The 17,866-nt window shown below is 48.7% G+C and overlaps 1 protein-coding gene across 1 annotated transcript; it reads right to left on the reverse strand.

Annotated features, from left to right (window-relative positions):
• Positions 1–455: 455 nt before the first annotated feature.
• LOC132775222 (zinc finger protein 135-like) lies at positions 456–9,142 on the reverse strand. Its single transcript, XM_067467172.1, has 2 exons — positions 9,090–9,142; positions 456–2,553 (listed from the first exon to the last, which is right to left on the reverse strand). The coding sequence occupies exon 2, from the start codon at positions 2,372–2,374 to the stop codon at positions 1,151–1,153; it is 1,224 nt and encodes a 407-aa protein (XP_067323273.1). The 5' UTR covers positions 2,375–2,553; positions 9,090–9,142; the 3' UTR covers positions 456–1,150.
• Positions 9,143–17,866: the final 8,724 nt, after the last annotated feature.

Raw genomic sequence — 17,866 nt, forward strand, 5'->3', positions numbered from 1 at the left:
GGCCACAGCTGGGTAAGGTTACCCCCCCCCCCCCCAGCTCATCCAACCATGTCTCGGTGATGCATGCCAGATCCGCCACCTCATCCAGGATCAAGTCTTTAATGACAGAGGTCTTACCATTAACGGATCTGGTGTTCAAGAGCAGAATTTTAAGTCCAGGGGGTCTGTCAAGGAGACTACCACACCTAACCTTCTCCAGTGTCACAAGTACTCTGCTGCGCTTCTCCCTGGGTAAAGAGTGACCGCTCTTCCTCCTTCTCCACACCACCTCAATGGCACCTAACCCATTCTGGAGAGGTTTGGGGAAAATACACCTTGGCATGTGGGAGTTTCTGGGATGTATAGTTCCCCTAGACAGGAAAAAGGGTGTATGGTATAGAGTAGTGTAATACTTCTCATATAGGTATTCAATTTATCCACGTTTTACATAAGTATACTCATAACATAGTAAGTGGTATAACTCACATAATTTTATTCCAAACTTGCTAAGATTCTCAAGAATAACTAAGACTTCAAATTAGGTTAATAATGCATACTTAACATAAAGCTGTACATATAGGTAACCCTTACTCTAACAGTACAGTAGTAGTAGTATTGGTTCTGTAATACAAATGAAGTTCAAAAACAGTCTTATTGCCGTCTTGAATTTGTTCTTAAGTCTTCATGGAGTCAACAAACAAATTAATGCACATATAAATTCTTCATACAAGTGAAGTTGACGTGGATTTACTCTTGGGTAAGTCCTTTGCCACAGGGTTGTAGTTTCAGTCCTTTATTATTGTTGTTGTTTCTAGATGTCAGGGACAGCCAAGTAACCTGTAGTGCCGGCTGAGTACAACTGGTTTCCCGGGTACAGGCCAGTTTCGATACTTCCTCAGCTAATCTCCCTGTTTACTTGGCTCTGCCTTCTTATCTTTTTCTAGTAAAATTCAAAATAAAAGAAGAACTAGCTAGTATATTACATTATACCATACTAACAATAGGCATGTAAAGGAACACCCCAAACTGATGTATAACATAAATAATAGTCTTAGTATTAAAGTTGTGACTTACATACTCTTGCAGGATTTTTACATGTAGAGTTCTTTCATTAGTAGCGAGCACTCTATTGAGGTACAGCAGGTTCTTAAGTATTGTAGGAACAATACAGTTAATTAGGTGCTAAGAGATCATTAAAGGTAACAGGTTTCTCCCCTGTGTGAGTCCTTTCATGTGAATGTAGAGTTGTACTCTTAGTGAAGCTCTGTCCACATTCCAGGCATTTATAAGGTTTCTCCCCAGTGTGAGTCCTCTTATGTGTACGTAGACTTGAAATCTGAGTGAAGCTCTGTCCACACTCCAGGCAGGAATAGGGTTTCTCCCCAGTGTGAGTCCTTAGATGGGAACGTAGAGTTGAACTCTGAGTGAAGCTTTGACCACATTCCAGGCATTTATAAGGTTTCTCCCCAGTGTGGGTCCTTTCATGTTTACGTAGACTTGAATTATGAGTGTACCTCTGTCCACATTCCAGGCATGTATAGGGCTTCTCCCCAGTGTGTGTCCTTTCATGTAAAAGTAGACCTGACATATTAGCAAAGCTTTGTCCACATTCCTGGCATTTATAGGGTTTCTCCCCAGTGTGAATCTTTTGATGTATACATAGATTTGAACTCTGAGTGAAGCTCTGACCACATTCCAGACATTTATAAGGTTTCTCCCCAGTGTGAGTCCTTTCATGTGAACGTAGAGTTGAACTCTGAGTGAAGCTCTGTCCACATTCCAGGCATTTATAGGGTTTCTCCCCAGTGTGAGTCCTTTCATGTGAACGTAGATTTGAACTCTGAGTGAAGCTCTGACCACATTCCAGGCATTTATAGGGTTTCTCCCCAGTGTGAGTCTTTACATGTCTACGTAGATGTGAACAACGAGCAAAGCTCTGTCCACACTCCAGGCAGGAATAGGGTTTCTCCCCAGTGTGAGTCCTTTCATGTGAACGTAGACCTGATATCCTAGCAAAGCTCTGTCCACATTCCAGGCATTTATAGGGTTTCTCCCCAGTGTGAATCCTTTGATGCATACGTAGACTTACATTATCAGCAAAGCTCTGTCCACACTCCAGGCAGGAATAGGGTTTCTCCCCAGTGTGAGTCTTTACATGTTGCTGCAGACTATCCCTCCGAGTGAAGCTCTTTCCACACTCCAGGCATGTATAGGGTTTCTGCCCAGTGTGAGTCCTTTCATGTGAATGTAGATTTGAACACTGAGTGAAGCTCTGTCCACACTGCAGGCAGGAATAGGGTTTCTCCCCAGTGTGAGTCTTTACATGTTGCTGCAGACTATCCCTCCGAGTAAAGCTCTTTCCACACTCCAGGCAGTTATAGGGTTTCTCCTCCATGTCAAGAATGATACGGGTGTTGAATTCCAATACAGAGACTTGACTCTTCTTTATTCCTTTGTTATCTGTAAGTGAAGTCAAGAATTCAGCAAGATCATCGCCTCGAGAGGATGTCTTCTCCCTGTATTATTGGTTTCCTTACTGCATCCAAGAGGTCGCTCCAAAGAGTCCTCCCTTCCCTGGAGAAGAAAGAAGAGAAAGATCAAGGATGGAAGCCAGAGACCTCCTCTACCTCCAAGATTTCCCCCTTCCCCTTCATGGGTCACGTTGAGAAAGGAAATACCAAGAAAGGCCGACACTGGGGCCTCACGCACATCTCCAGAGACCAGCCGTGGGAATCAATGGTTCTTTGAAAAGAAGAGAATGAATTCAGAAGGAGAGAGGGATGGAGGAAGACAAAAAGGAACGAGAGAAGGAAAAATGGGGAAATCCTAATTCTGGAACATCATATTGATTTTATTGGGATGAAGAGAAATGTGGAAAAGCTCCTTTTATGAGTTCCCCATAAATGTCATGCTCCTATTTTATCTCATTACAGTCTTTTAATTGTTTTATCCTGTATATTTATTTATTTATTTCGGCACTTCTACCCCGCCCTTCTCACCCCCTCGGTATAGGTATATGTGGCCTGCCCGTTGTTGTTGTTATTGTGATTGATTGAATATGGGGGGAGTGGTTGATTTTATCATTTTGGAGTTGTAGTTGCTGGGATTTATAGTTCACCTACAATCAAAGAGCATTCTGAACTCCACCAGCAATGGCATTGAACCAAACTCCCATGACCACCAGAAAATACTGGAGGGTTTGGTGGGCATTGGCCTTGAGTTTGGGAGTTGTAGTTCACCTCCCTCCAGAGAGCACTGTGGACTCTAACCAGGATGGACCTGATGGACCAAACTTGGCCCGGATACTCAATGTGCCCAAATGTGACCCCTGGTGGAGTTTGGGGGAAATACACATTTGGGAGTTGTCGTTGCTGTAGTTACCCTAGAATCACGAAGCATTCTGAACTCCACCAACGATAGAATTGGGCCAAACTTCCCACACAGAACCCCCATGACCAATGAGAAAATACTGTGTTTTCTGATGATCTTTGGTGACCCCTCTACCACCCCCCCTTCACGAACCACTCAGGGGTCCCAACCCCCAGGTTGAGAAACGCTAGTCTAGGGAAAGGTTTTCAGCAGCGGAAGGAGAGCTCAAGAATGTCCTAGGAATGTCTTTGAAGTGACCAACGCAATAAATCCCAACCTGGGAAGAAAGGGCATCTGCTCTGAGGGATCCTCCCATAGAAGCCACCTCAACAATGCCCAAATAAGCATATGCAAAACAGCCTGAAAGGGGGAAAGTCCTGGGAAGGGGGATTTATACAAGAGAAGAGTTTTTGATGAACTTCAAAGGAAAACGACGGGAGAGACTGTGAAGAAGGGTCCTCAAACTAAGGCCCGGGGGCCTCCAAGGTTATTTACCCGGCCCTCGCTCAGGGTCAACCTAAGTCTGAAAGCACACAACAACAACAACAACAACAACAATCCTATTTCATCACCCCATTCAGGCCCACACTTCCCATTGAAATACTAATAACTTTATATATCTGTATCTATATATCTATATACGCACTAAAAATAAGATATGTGCAGTGTGCAGAGGAATTCATGTTTTCTTTTCTTTCGAATTATAATCCGGCCCTCCAAGAGTTTGAGGGACTGTGACCTGGCCCTCTGTTTACAAAGTGTGAGGACCCCTGCTGTCAAGGAATCAACGAAAGGACCAACTTGTAAGGATCGGCCAGTGATTGAGGCGTGAGGACTATTCCCTCCCCAATGAGGGAGGAAAGCGTAATTGTTAATTTCCAGATTAAGGGATACAAACTGAAACTCAACCAAGAATGATGGGTAATTAATGGGATTCGAAGTGGATCAAGTGGATGGAAGTGAAAGCAGGGGCGGGGCCACTTTCCTCAGAATGGCCTTGACCGCAGTCACAACCGTTCAGCCTGTCCACAACAACACTGTCTGGGAGCGTCGCCCAATACGCGTATGTGCTTATAAAAGATATCTAATTGGAAACTTGTTGAAATAAGACGCCCAACAGACAATAAATAAATAAATATTTTCACCTGTATTTTCATAATAACCTTGTTTGAAATGAAGAAAAACACACTGGATGGATACAAATAATGAGACAAATGGAAATAGATTCATCGAATCCTAGAGTTGGGAGAGACCTCGTGGCCATCATCCAGTCCAACCCCCTTCTGCCAAGAAGCAGGAAAATTGCATTCAAAGCACCCCCGACAGATGGCCATCCAGCCTCTGTTCAAAAGCCTCCAAAGAATGAACCCCCACCACACTCTGGGGCAGAGAGTTCCACTGCTGAACAGCTCTCACAGTCAGGAAGTTCTTCCTCATATTCAGGTTGAATCTCCTTTCTTGTAGCTTGAAGCCATTGCTCCATTGCGTCCTAGTCTCCAGGGCAGCAGAAGACAAGCTTGCTCGCTCATCCCTAGGACTTCCTCTCAGATATGTATACATGGCTATCACCCTGTCTCCTCTCAGCCTTCTCTTCTGAAGGCCAAACATACCCAGCTCCTTAAGCCGCTCTTCATAGGGCTTGTTCTCTAGACCCTTGATCATTTCAGTCGCCCTCCTCTGGACACATTCCAGCTCAGAATCAACCTCTCCCTTCAGTTGTGGTGCCCAGAAGTGGACACAGTGTGATTCCAGGTAACGTGATCTAAATAAAGCAGAGGGAGCAGGACTTCCCTGGATATCTAGGCACTTCACTCCTGTTATTTCAGGACCAAATCCCATTGGCTTTTTTAGTGGCAGCATCAAATTGTTGGCCACGTGGACAATTTCAACAGGAAGGAAGAAACCATGCAAATAAACACAATCTGGCTCCTAGTAGTAAAAAAACCTCTAAAATCAGGACAGAAACTGTTTTTGCCAAGTTTTAAAAAAATTGTTTGTGTATTTAAATACATTACAACCGTACCCTTGGTTCACTTCAGATACAGTAAATAAAAATAAAATATAGTAAACAAAGAACAACACTCTGAAAACAGGGGAACGGCAGACATGAAACAATCAGGGCCAGCTAACACCTTCCAACAAAGGATTCCCCCAGGCAGGAAGCAGCCAGGCTGTGAAGCTGCAAGGCCATTCAATACTTATCAAGGGGGCCAATGGCAGCATTCACACTTGCCTCCAACAGACAAGAGTTCTTTCTCCCTCCCACCCTGGATCTCATTCCACAGGAATAGATAGATCAACCCCATTTTGAAATAAGGAATTCAATGTGCAGATTTGATAAATGTGAATTTTATATATGTGTGGGAATGAATGGAAGGAGGGGGCTATTAATTTGGGAAGCTCCAGTAAAATATTAAGGTCTGCAATGACTTGCTTGCTGGAACTGTAATTAAATATTGCTAATGAGAACTGAAAAATGAACTGTGATAACAACTAGGAGAATAGTTCTTTCAAGTTAAGGAAATGTTTGCAACATTCCTCATGTTAAGAAGGAAGTCACCACAAGCCCCGTGTTTGTCAACACCAATCAAGAAGAGTCAACATCTGGCCAGGAAATGGAGATGGAGCCAGGATGGAAGATGCCTATCATTCATTTACAACTTTGGGGCGACATCAGCTGGATATTCCTATAAAGGACTCAGTCTAATAATGCTCAAAGTGTGGCAGACCTGAGGAGTCTGTTCCACCCGCCATGCTCTGCTCCGTGGGAAGGAGAGAGGTGGTGTCCCTGTGGAGAGTGGCAGAGATGTGCACGGGAGCAGCCTGGTCCCTTTGGGGCTCCTTTCTCAAGGGAAGAGGAAGAAGGAGGGCGCTTTTGGAGCCTGGGATTTTGTGCAGGGAGTCAGGCTCTGCTGTGTGGAAAACAGGGATCTGGTCCTTAATAATAATAATAATAATAACAATAATAATAATAACAATAATAATAATCTGTATTTGTACCCTGTGACCATTTCCCCAACGGGGACTCGGGGCGACTCACATGAGGCCAAGCCCAAACAACAAATTACAATAAAATAAAACAGACAACATCACAATAAAGTACAAGGCATATAAATACAACAAGCAATATACACACAGCATAAGAAAGCAATAAACAACACAATGACAGTGAGCGGGCCGCACGTCCAATGAAATGGTTTAAAAACTCAGGGGGAGATAAAAGGAGTTGGTTGTTTGCATGGGGAACTCATAGAGAAACAGTGTAAGATAGTGGGGGGGGGGGGGGGGTTCTCTTAGGTCAAAGTGTTGAGGGGGGCAATAGCCAAAGCTTGGCATTGTTCTGAGGGAAAGAAGTTTGGGAAGTGTGTGTTGTGAGGCTGCAGGGAAGCAGGGTCTGGCCAAACAGGTGTTCTTCTCCAAGGAGGGAGAAAAGGATAGGATAATATTTGGGAGCATGAGGACGGAGGCATGTACATGTGTGTGAATGGTGAGTGAACATGTAATTCCCCTTTATTCCTTAGCCATGTAGTTGTAAATACAATGTAGTTGCATAGAATCTGTATGTCTCAATGTTTATGTCCCAAGATATAGTTTTGTAAGATGTACTGAGACACTTGCAGGAACACCTCAGCAAGCGAGAGTCCAAAAGTGGCAGGCTCACACCCAGAATCTCAACCAATGGCTGATACCCAATGAGAGACTCCCCTCTGGGCACACAGAAGATGGGGCAACTTGGAAGGCGCTGAACAGACTGCGCTCTGGCCCAATGAGATGCAGAGCCAACCTCAAGAAATGGGGCCACAAAGTGGAGTAATCCACGACATGCGAGTGTGGAGAAAAGCAGACCACTGACCACCTGCTGCAAGGCACCCTGAGCCCTTCTGCCACATGATGCACCAGGGAGGACCTCCTTGTGGCGACACCAGAGGCAGCACTCCAAGGGGACAGAGACTGGTCAAAGGACATTTAATAGAATACCAATCTTGCAAACTTTTGTTTTGTTTATCTGTTTGTCAAAAAATGCAGCACAACTATGCAGCACAACTGATAGGATAAATAATACCAAGTAATGTTTTCCTGTGACCTGCTGCCACCCTTTCTTTCTTTCTTTCCTTCTCACTGGGAATGGCCAGAGGAAGAAGCCCTGCTGGGAAGTGACTGGGAAGGGATGTATGGCACTGTCCCTGCTTCCCAGGAGGCCTCCCTCCCTCCCCCACCTCCGAGGATGAGCCCACAGGCCTGCCTGCCTGCCCTGGGCTTGGGGCTGGGCTGAAGGGGCCTTCCCCAGGTGCCTTCCTTCCGAGTCTCAGGTTCTGAGGGGGGCACTCCCCGCCACCCAGTCTGAGGGATTCCGGCCAGGAAAGCCAGCCTTCCTTCCTTCCTTCCTTGGGGAACACAGCTTTCTCCAAGGGTCTGGAGAACAAGCCCTATGAGGAGCGGCTTAAGGAGCTGGGTATGTTTAGCCTGAAGAAGAGAAGGCTGAGAGGAGACATGATGAGAGCCATGGATAAATATGTGAGAGGAAGCCACAGGGAGGAGGAAGCAGATCAGGGGTCTGGAGAACAAGCCCTATGAGGAGCGGCTTAAGGAGCTGGGCATGTTTAGCCTGAAGAAGAGAAGGCTGAGAGGAGACATGATAGCCATGTATCAAGATGTGAGAGGAAGCCACAGGGAGGAGGAGGGAGCAAGCTTGTTTTCTGCTTCCCTGGAGAGAGACTAGGACGCAATGGAAGAATGGCTTCAAACTACAAGAGAGGAGATTCCATCTGAACATGAGGAATAACTTCCTGACTGTGAGAGCCGTTCAGCAGTGGAACTCTCTGCCCCAGGGGGAGTGTGGTGGAGGCTCCTTCTTTGGAAGCTTTTAAGCAGAGGCTGGATGGCCATCTGTCAGGGGTGGTTTGAATGCAATATTCCTGCTTCTTGGCAGAATGGGGTTGGACTGGGTGATGGCCCAGGAGGTCTCCTCCAACTCTTGGATTCTATGATTCTATGATTCAGGTCTTCACGATGGAACCCGTGAAGAGACTGACCCTCCCTCCCTCCCTCGCAGAGTGGCAGAGAGGACCCCGCCGGCCCTTGGGGGGAGGCACGGAGGCTGTGGGTTTACCAGCCTTCCCAGTGAGTTTACCAGTTGTTAGGGTTTCCGGGAGTGGTAGGCCCAAACCCCTGGGGAGAGATCCACTGGTCTAGATCTACGTAGTGACTTTAGGAGGCCCTCAAGGACCATTTAGATCAGTGTTTCTCAACCTGTGGGTCTCTCCCCAGATGTTTTTGGCCTACAACTCCCAGAAATCCCAGTGAGTTTACCAGCTGTTGGGGTTTCTGGGAGTTGTAGGCCCAAACCCCTGGGGAGAGACCCACAGGGTGAGAACCACTGGTCTAGATCTACGTAGTGACTTTAGGAGGCCCTCAAGGACCATTTAGATCAGTGTTTCTCAACCTGTGGGTCTCTCCCCAGATGTTTTTGGCCTACAACTCCCAGAAATCCCAGTCAGTTTACCAGCTGTTAGGGTTTCTGGGAGTTGTAGGCCAAACCTGTAGCCTGCCTTCCTTGCTAGGCCGGGGCGCCTCCCCCTCCTCCTCCTCCTCAGCTGGCCAAAAGGCAGGCAGGCAGGCAGGCAGGCGGGAGGGAGGGCCTCTCTCTCTCTCTTCCTTCCTTCCTTGGGGGAGGGGGACACTCCACCCCTTTCAATCCTCCCCCTCCCTCCCCCCCCCTCCCTCCCTCCCCCTTCGCTCACCTCAGCCTGTCTCTCTCCTCCTCCCAAAATGGCGCCCGCCCGCCCGCCCGGGGCCAAGGGGGCGGGGCCTGAGGGACGTCCCTCTTCCCTTTCTCTCTCTCTCTCTCTCTGGGTGGGCGGGGCCTCTGCGGCGCAGCCTGGCTCCCGATTGGCCGCCCTCCCACTGGGAGGCTGGCTGGCTGGTTGAGTGACGTTGGAAGGGGGAGGGGGAGGAGGAGGGGGAGGAGGAGAGCCCGCCCAAAGCAGCGCCCCCCTGCCGGCCTCTCTCTCTCTCTCTCTCTCTGCGCGGACTGGAGGGAGGGGAGGGAGGGAGGGAGAGGGAGGGAGGGAGGGAGGGAGGGGAGGGGCGCCTCCTCCTCCTCCTCCTCCCCCCCCCTCAAGCATCAGTCAGTCAGTCAGTCAGCCTCCCGGGAGTGTTGATTGGCCTCAGTGGGAGAAAGATCTCTGTCTGTGAGAAGGATCTTGAGGAATTCCCTTGGAAGCTTCTCTATCAGCTGGTGTGCCTGGAGCTGAGTAGGCCTCAGTGTTGGTTGGCCTCAGTGGGAGAAAGATCTCAGTCTGTGAGAAGGCCTCAGTGTGACGTAGGCCTGAGTCTCTTAGGGAAGGTTGAAGGCCTCCCTCTTGTGTCCAGCTAGTGGGTGAAGCTCTAGTCAGTGTAAAGGCTGAACGTGGTTTGTGTCATGGGGCATTGTCCCCCCCCCCCCAAGCCTTCCAAGGTCTTGAGGAATTCCCTTGAAAGCTTCTCTATCAGCTGGTGTGCCTGTAGCTGAGTAGGCCTCAGTGTTGATTGGCCTCAGTGGGAGAAAGATCTCAGTCTGTGAGAAGGCCTCAGTGTGAGGTAGGCCTGAGTCTCTTAGGGAAGGTTGAAGGCCTCCCTCTTGTGTCAAGCTACTGGGTGAAGCTCTCCCTCCCTCCCGCCACTTCCGCGCAGAGAGAGGGAGGGAGGGAGGGGAGCCAGCCTTGGGGACGCGGCTTTGGCACCACACAGAAGACTGGGCGACTTGGAAGGCGCTGAACAGACTGCGCTCTGGCACCATGAGATGCAGAGCCAACCTTCAGAAATGGGGATTCCACAAAGGGGAATCCTCGACATGCGAGTGCGGAGAGGAGCAAACCACTGACCACCTGCTGCAATGCACCCTGAGCCCTTCTTCCACATGATGCACAAGGGAGGACCTTCTTGCGGCAACACCAGAGGCAGCACTCCAAGTGGCCAGATATTGGTCAAAGGACATTTAACCAGCTACCAAACTCACAAGTTGTGTATTTTTCATAGGGACCAACCAAACGCAGCATTGCCCAGACACGCATCAAGGAACATGAAAGGCACTGCAGACTCCTTCAACCAGAGAAGTCAGCCATAGCAGAGCACCTGATGAACCAGCCTGGACACAGCAGATTATTTGAGAACACAGAAATGCTGGACCACACCAACAACCACCATGTCAGGCTACACAGAGAAGCCATTGAAATCCACAAAAAGCATGTGGACAATTTCAACAGAAAGGAAGAGACCATGAAAATGAACAAAATCTGGCTACCGGTATTTAAAAAACTCTAAAATTATAACAGCAAAAACAACAGAGAGGAAACAACCAGGCACAGATTAACACCTCCCAGCAAGAGATTTTCCCAGGCGCAGGCAGGCCTTCAAATGCTAATGAAGGTGATCAGCTGAAACATTCACACCTAACTGCAGCAGGGAAGAGCTCCTTGCCCCACCCCAGCCATTCCACAGATATATATAAACCCATTGTCCTACTTCCAACAGACCTCACTCTGATGCAGGCGAAACGTCAGGAGAGAATGCCTCTAGAAGCATGGCCATATAGCCCGAAAAAACCCACAAGAACCCAGTGATTCCAGCCATGAAAGCCTTCGACAATACAGTGTATTTTTCTGTTTGTTTGCTTTGTTCTGTTAGAAATGTAGTATAATGGACTGGTTGCTGTGACACGACAAATAAATAAATACCTAGCAGTGAATCTTGTGTGTCAGCGCAGGGCCCCGTGCCCGTGCTCGGTACCGTCAGCGCCCGTCCCCTGCAGTGCCGCTGAATCATAGCCGGCCTGTTTCACTGCTTGGTCAGGGCCACCAGTGCCTGTAACGGTATGGGGCAGCACGCCGGAGGGGGCCCAGGGTCCCTCGGATGGAAAACTTGTGGAATTAGAGAACTCTGTTCATAGGATCCTAGAGTGGGAAGAGACCCCCCTCCTGGGCCATCCTCCAGTCCAACCGCATTCTGCCAAGAAGCAGGAATATTGCATTCAAAGCACCCCTGACAGATGGCCATCCAGCCTCTGTTTCAAAGCCTCCAAAGAAGGAAGGAGCCTCCACCACACATAGAGTCATAGAATCAAAGAGTTGGAAGAGACCTCCTGGGCCATCCTCCAGTCCAGCCCCATTCTGCCAAGAAGCAGGAATATTGCATTCAAATCACCCCTGACAGATGGCCATCCAGCCTCTGTTCCAAAGCTTCCAGAGAAGGAGCCTCCACCACACTCCCTCCGGGGCAGAGAGTTCCACTGCTGAACGGCTCTCACAGTCAGGAAGTTATAGAATCCTAGAATCCTAGAATCAAAGAGTTGGAAGAGAATCCTGGGCCATCATCCGGTCCAACCCCATTCTGCCAAGAAGCAGGAATATTGCATTCAAATCACCCCTGACAGATGGCCATCCAGCCTCTGTTTAAAAGCCTCCAAAGAAGGAGCCTCCACCACACTCGGGGGCAGAGAGTTCCACTGCTGAACGGCTCTCACAGTCAGGAAGTTCTTCCTCATGTTCAGGTGGAATCTCCTCTCTTGTAGTTTGAAGCCATTGTTCCATTGCGTCCTAGTCTCCAGGGAAGCAGAAAACAAGCTCCCTCCCTCCTCCTCCCTGTGGCTTCCTCTCACATATTTATACATGGCTATAATATCTCCTCTCAGCCTTCTCTTCTTCAGGCTAAACATGCCCAGCTCCTTAAGCCGCTCCTCATAGGGCTTGTTCTCCAGACCCTTGATCCTTTGAGTCGCCCTCCTCTGGACACATTCCAGCTTAGAGTCAATATCTCTCTTGAATTGTGGTGCCCAGAATTGGACACCATATTCCAGGTAACGTGGTCTAACCAAGGCGGAATAGAGCATGGGGAGCATGACTTCCCTAGATCTAGACACTAGGCTCCTCTTGATGCCTGAGGCCAAAATCCCATTGGCTTTTTTTGCCGCCACATCACATTGTTGGCTCATAATTAACTTGTTGTCCACGAGGACTCCAAGATCTTTTTCTTGGAGTCGTATCTTTCTTCTCCCGAAGGAAACAGAAGGAACGCTGCTTCCGCCGCCGCTCTTCCCTCTCGGCTCTTTCGTCTTCCCTCCCTCCGCGCCCCCCCCCCCCCGCTTCCTTCTTGCCTTTTTGGACGACTCCGGCATTCTGGGCTCCACCAATGATGGAAGTGAACCAAACTTGGCACACAGAACTCCCATGACCAACAGAAAATACTGGCATTGACCTTGAGTATGGGAGTTGTCGCTCACCGACATCCAGACAGCACTGTGGACTCAAACCATGATGGATCCGGACCAAACTTGGCATAAGCATTTATTTATCGTGTCATCAGCAACCATTGTATTGTAATTCTAACAGAGCAAAACAAACACACAGATTAAAAAGAAAAAGGAAAAAAAACACACAGGTTTTGCAAAATTGGTATTTGGTTAAATGTCCTTTGACCAGTATCTGGCCACTTGCAGTGCCTCTGGGGTTGCCGCAAGAAGGTCCTCCATTGTGCATGTGGCAGGGCTCAGGGTGCATTGCAGCAGGGGGTCAGTGGTTTGCTCCTCTCCACACTCGCATGCCGAGGATTCCACCCTGTAGCCCCATTTCTGAAGGTTGGCTCTGCATCTCGTGGTGCCAGAGCGCAATCTGTTCAGCGCCTTCCAGGTTGCCCAGTCCTCCGTGTGCCCAGGGGGGAGTCTCTCATCTGGTATCACCCATGAATTGAGGTGCTGGGTTTGGGCCTGCCACTTTTGGACTCTCGCTTGCTGGGGTGTTCCAGCGAGTGTCTCTGTAGATCTAAGAAAACTATGTCTTGATTTAAGTCGTTGATGTGCTGGCTGATACCCAAACAGGGGATGGGCTGGAGATGTCTCTGCCTTGGTCCTTTCACCATTGGCTGCAACTTCCCGGCGGATGTCAGGTGGTGCAATACTGGCTAGGCAGTGTAATTTCTCCAGTGGTGTGGGGCGCAGGCACCCCGTGATAATGCGGCATGTCTCATTAAGAGCCACATCCACTGTTTTAGCGTGTTGAGATGTGTTCCACACTGGGCATGCGTACTCCGCAGCAGAGTAGCACAGCGCAAGGGCAGATGTCTTCACTGTGTCTGGTTGTGATCCCCAGGTTGTGCCAGTCAGCTTTCGTATGATTGTTTCTAGCACCCACTTTTTGCTTGATGTTCAGGCAGTGCTTCTTGTAGGTCAGAGCACGGTACAGAGTGACTCCCAGGTATTTGGGTGTGTTGCAATACTCCCGTGGGACTCCTTCCCAGGTAATCCTCAAAGCTCGGGATGCTTGTCTGTTCTTAAGGTGAAAGGCACATGTCTGTGTTTTAGATGGGTTAGGGATCAGTTGGTTTTCCCTGTAATAGACAGTAAGGGCACCTAGAGCTTCGGAGAGCTTCTGTTCTACCATCTCAAAGCTCCCTGCTTGAGCAGTAATGGCACGATCATCAGCATAGATGAAGCTCTCTGTCCCTTCTGGCAGTGGCTGGTCATTTGTGTAAATGTTGAACATGGATGGAGCAAGCACGCTCCCCTGAGGCAGGCCGTTCTTCTGTTTCCGCCATCTTTTTCTCTGACCCTGGAACTCAACAAAGAAGCTCCTGTTTTGTAGCAGGTTTCCTATGAGGCGGGTGAGGTGGGAGTCCTTTGTGATACTATACATTTTCCTCAGGAGGAGGCAGCGGTGGTTCACAGTCTCATAAGCCGCTGACAGGTCTATGAAGACAGCTCCTGTGATCTGTTGCCTTTCAAAGCCATCTTCTATGTGCTGAGTCAGGTTCAGCACTTGCGATGTGCAGCTTCTGCCTTTTCTGATGCCAGCTTGCTGTGGAATCAGACAGGGGTCTATTTTTTCCATAATTCTATGCAGAATGAGTCTTTCCAGAACGTTGTAGAGGTGGCACAACAGGGAGATTAGCTGGCTTGGATGATCTACGGATGGAACAAATCAAGAACTTTGGTCCAAAAGCAAGGCGCTGGCTGCTGGAGCTGATGAACAACGGCATAAGTATTCAATACGCCCAAATATGAACACAGAAGAAGGAGGAGGCGGGAGGGAGGGAGGGAGGGCCAGGCTCCCTTCTTCCGTGCACTCTCTCTCTCTCTCTCTCTCTCTGGACGAACACAGAGAGTGCTCACTAATGCTTCCTCTTCATCTTGGAAAGAAGTGACAAGTGGAGTGCCGCAGGGTTCCGTCCTGGGCCCGGTCCTGTTCAACATCTTTATTAATGGCTTAGATGAAGGGCTAGAAGGCATGATCATCAAGTTTGCAGACGACACCAAATTGGGAGGGATAGCCAATAGTCCAGAGGACAGGAGCAGGATTCAAAACGATCTTGACAGATTAGAGAGATGAATGGCCAAAACTAACAAAATGAAGTTCAACAGTGACAAATGCAAGATACTCTACTTTGGCAGAAAAAATGAAATGCAAAGATACAGAATGGGGGACAATGCCTGGCTCGAGAGCAGTACGTGTGAAAAAGATCTTGGAGTCCTCGTGGACAACAAGTTAAACATGAGCCAGGAATGTGATGTGGCAGCAAAAAAAGCCAATGGGATTTTGGCCTCAGGCATCAAGAGGAGCCTAGTGTCTAGATCTAGGGAGGTCATGCTCCCCATGCTCTATTCCGCTTTGGTTAGACCACACCTGGAGTATTGTGTCCAATTCTGGGCACCACAATTCAAGAGAGATATTGACAAGCTGGAATGTGTCCAGAGGAGGGTGACTAAAATGATCAAGGGTCTGGAGAACAAGCCCTATGAGGAGCGGCTTAGGGAATTGGGCATGTTTAGCCTGAAGAACAGAAGGCTGAGAGGGGATATGATAGCCATGTATAAATATGTGAGAGGAAGCCACAGGGAGGAGGAGGGAGCAAGCTTGTTTTCTGCTTCCTTGGAGACTAGGACGCAAGGGAACAACGGCTTCAAACTACAAGAGAGGAGATTCCATCTGAACATGAGGAAGAACTTCCTGACTGTGAGAGCCGTTCAGCAGTGGAACTCTCTGCCCCAGGGGGAGTGTGGTGGAGGCTCCTTCTTTGGAAGCATTGAAACAGAGGTTGGATGGTCATCTGTCAGGGGTGATTTGAATGCAATATTCCTGCTTCTTGGCAGAAGGGGGTTGGACTGGATGGCCCAGGAGGTCTCTTCCAACTCTTTGATTCTATGAGGCTGGATGGCCATCTGTCAGGAGTGCTTTGAATGCAATATTCCTGCTTCTTGGCAGAAGGGGGTTGGACTGGATGGCCCATGAGGTCTCTTCTAACTCTTTGATTCTATGAGGCTGGATGGCCATCTGTCAGGGGTGCTTTGAATGCAATATTCCTGCTTCTTGGCAGAAGGGGGTTGGACTGGATGAACGCCCAGGAGGTCCAAAGAAAAAGAAAACCAAGAAGGCAAAATGGTTGTCTGCTGAGACACTGGAAGTAGCCCAAGAAAGGAGGAAAGCAAAAGGAAACAGGGATAAGGGGAGATATGCCCAGTTAAATGCGCAATTCCAGAGGTTAGCCAGAAGAGATAAGGAACTATTTTTAAATAAGCAATGCATGGAAGTGGAAGAAGACAACAGAATAGGAAGGACAAGAGACCTCTTCCAGAAAATTAGAAACATTGGAGGTAAATTTCAGGCAAAAATTGGTATGATAAGAAACAAAGATGGCAGGGACCTAACAGAAGCTGAAGAGATCAAGAGAAGGTGGCGAGACTATACAGAAGATCTGTATAGGAAGGATAATAATATTGAGGATAGTTTTGACGGTGTGGTGAATGAATTAGAACCAGACATCCTGAGGAGTGAGGTTGAATGGGCCTTAAGAAGCATTGCTAACAACAAGGCAGCAGGAGACGACGGGATCCCAGCTGAACTGTTTAAAATCTTAAAAGATGATGCTGTCAAGGTGATGCATGCCATTTGCCAGCAAATATGGAAAACACAAGAATGGCCATCAGACTGGAAAAAATCAACTTATATCCCCATACCAAAAAAGGGAAATGCAAAAGACTGCTCCAACTTCCGTACAGTGGCCCTTATTTCTCATGCCAGTAAGGTAATGCTCAAGATCCTGCAAGGAAGACTCCAGCAATACATGGAGCGAGAGTTGCCAGATGTTCAGGCTGGGTTTAGAAAAGGTAGAGGAACGAGAGACCAAATTGCCAATATCCGCTGGATAATGGAGAAAAGCAGGGAGTTTCAGAAAAACATCTACTTCTGTTTCATTGACTATTCTAAAGCCTTGGACTGTGTGGATCATAATAAATTGTGGCAAGTTCTTAGTGGGATGGGCATCCCAAGCCACCTTGTCTCTCTCCTGAGGAATCTGTACAAGGACCAAGTAGCAACAGTCAGAACTGACCACGGAACAGGAGACGGGTTCAAGATTGGGAAAGGCGTACGGCAAGGCTGCATCCTCTCACCCAACCTTTTTAACTTGTATGCAGAACACATCATGCGAGGATGTGCGGGGCTTGAGGAATGCAAGGCTGGGGTGAAAATTGCTGGAAGAAACATTAACAACCTCAGATATGCAGATGACACCACTCTGATGGCCGAAAGCGAGGAGGAGCTGAGGAGCCTTCTAATCAAGGTGAAAGAAGAAAGCGCAAAAGCCGGGTTGCAGCTAAACGTCAAAAAAACCAAGATTATGGCAACAAGAATGATTGACAACTGGAAAATAGAGGGAGAAACCGTGGAGGCCGTGACAGACTTTGTATTTCTAGGTGCAAAGATTACTGCAGATGCAGACTGTGGCCAGGAAATCAGGAGACGCTTCCTTCTTGGGAGGAGAGCAATGTCCAGTCTCGATAAAATAGTCAAGAGTAGAGACATCATACTGGCAACAAAGATCCGCCTAGTCAAAGCCATGGTATTCCCTGTAGTCACCTACGGATGTGAGAGCTGGACCTTAGGGAAGGCTGAGCGAAGGAAGATCGATGCTTTTGAGCTGTGGTGTTGGAGGAAAGTTCTGAGAGTGCCTTGGACTGCGAGAAGATCCAACCAGTCCATCCTCCAGGAAATAAAGCCCGACTGCTCACTGGAGGGAAAGATACTAGAGACAAAGTTGAAGTACTTTGGCCACATCATGAGGAGACAGGAAAGCCTAGAGAAGACAATGATGCTGGGGAAAGTGGAAGGCAAAAGGAAGAGGGGCCGACCAAGGGCAAGATGGATGGATGGCATCCTTGAAGTGACTGGACTGACCTTGAGAGAGCTGAGGGTGGTAACGGCCGACAGGGAGCTCTGGCGTGGGCTGGTCCATGAGGTCACGAAGAGTCGGAGACGACTGAACGAATGAACAACAACATGATTCTTCCTCTCTCTCCTGCGCCGCTTCCCCGCTTGTAAACATGCAAATGAGGTTCCCGGGCGGGCGGCCAATCGGGGGCGAGCGAGGAGGCTGCTCCACAAAGGCCACGCCCCCGAGAGAGAGAGAGGCTGCTGCTTCTCCCGAGGGAGGGAGGGATGGAGGCGTGACGTCACCCAGGCCCCGCCCCCTCCCCCCCCCCCCCCGTCGCCAT

This window comes from Anolis sagrei, chromosome 4, assembly GCF_037176765.1.
Source record: "Anolis sagrei isolate rAnoSag1 chromosome 4, rAnoSag1.mat, whole genome shotgun sequence".
NCBI classification, from domain to species: domain Eukaryota; kingdom Metazoa; phylum Chordata; class Lepidosauria; order Squamata; family Dactyloidae; genus Anolis; species Anolis sagrei.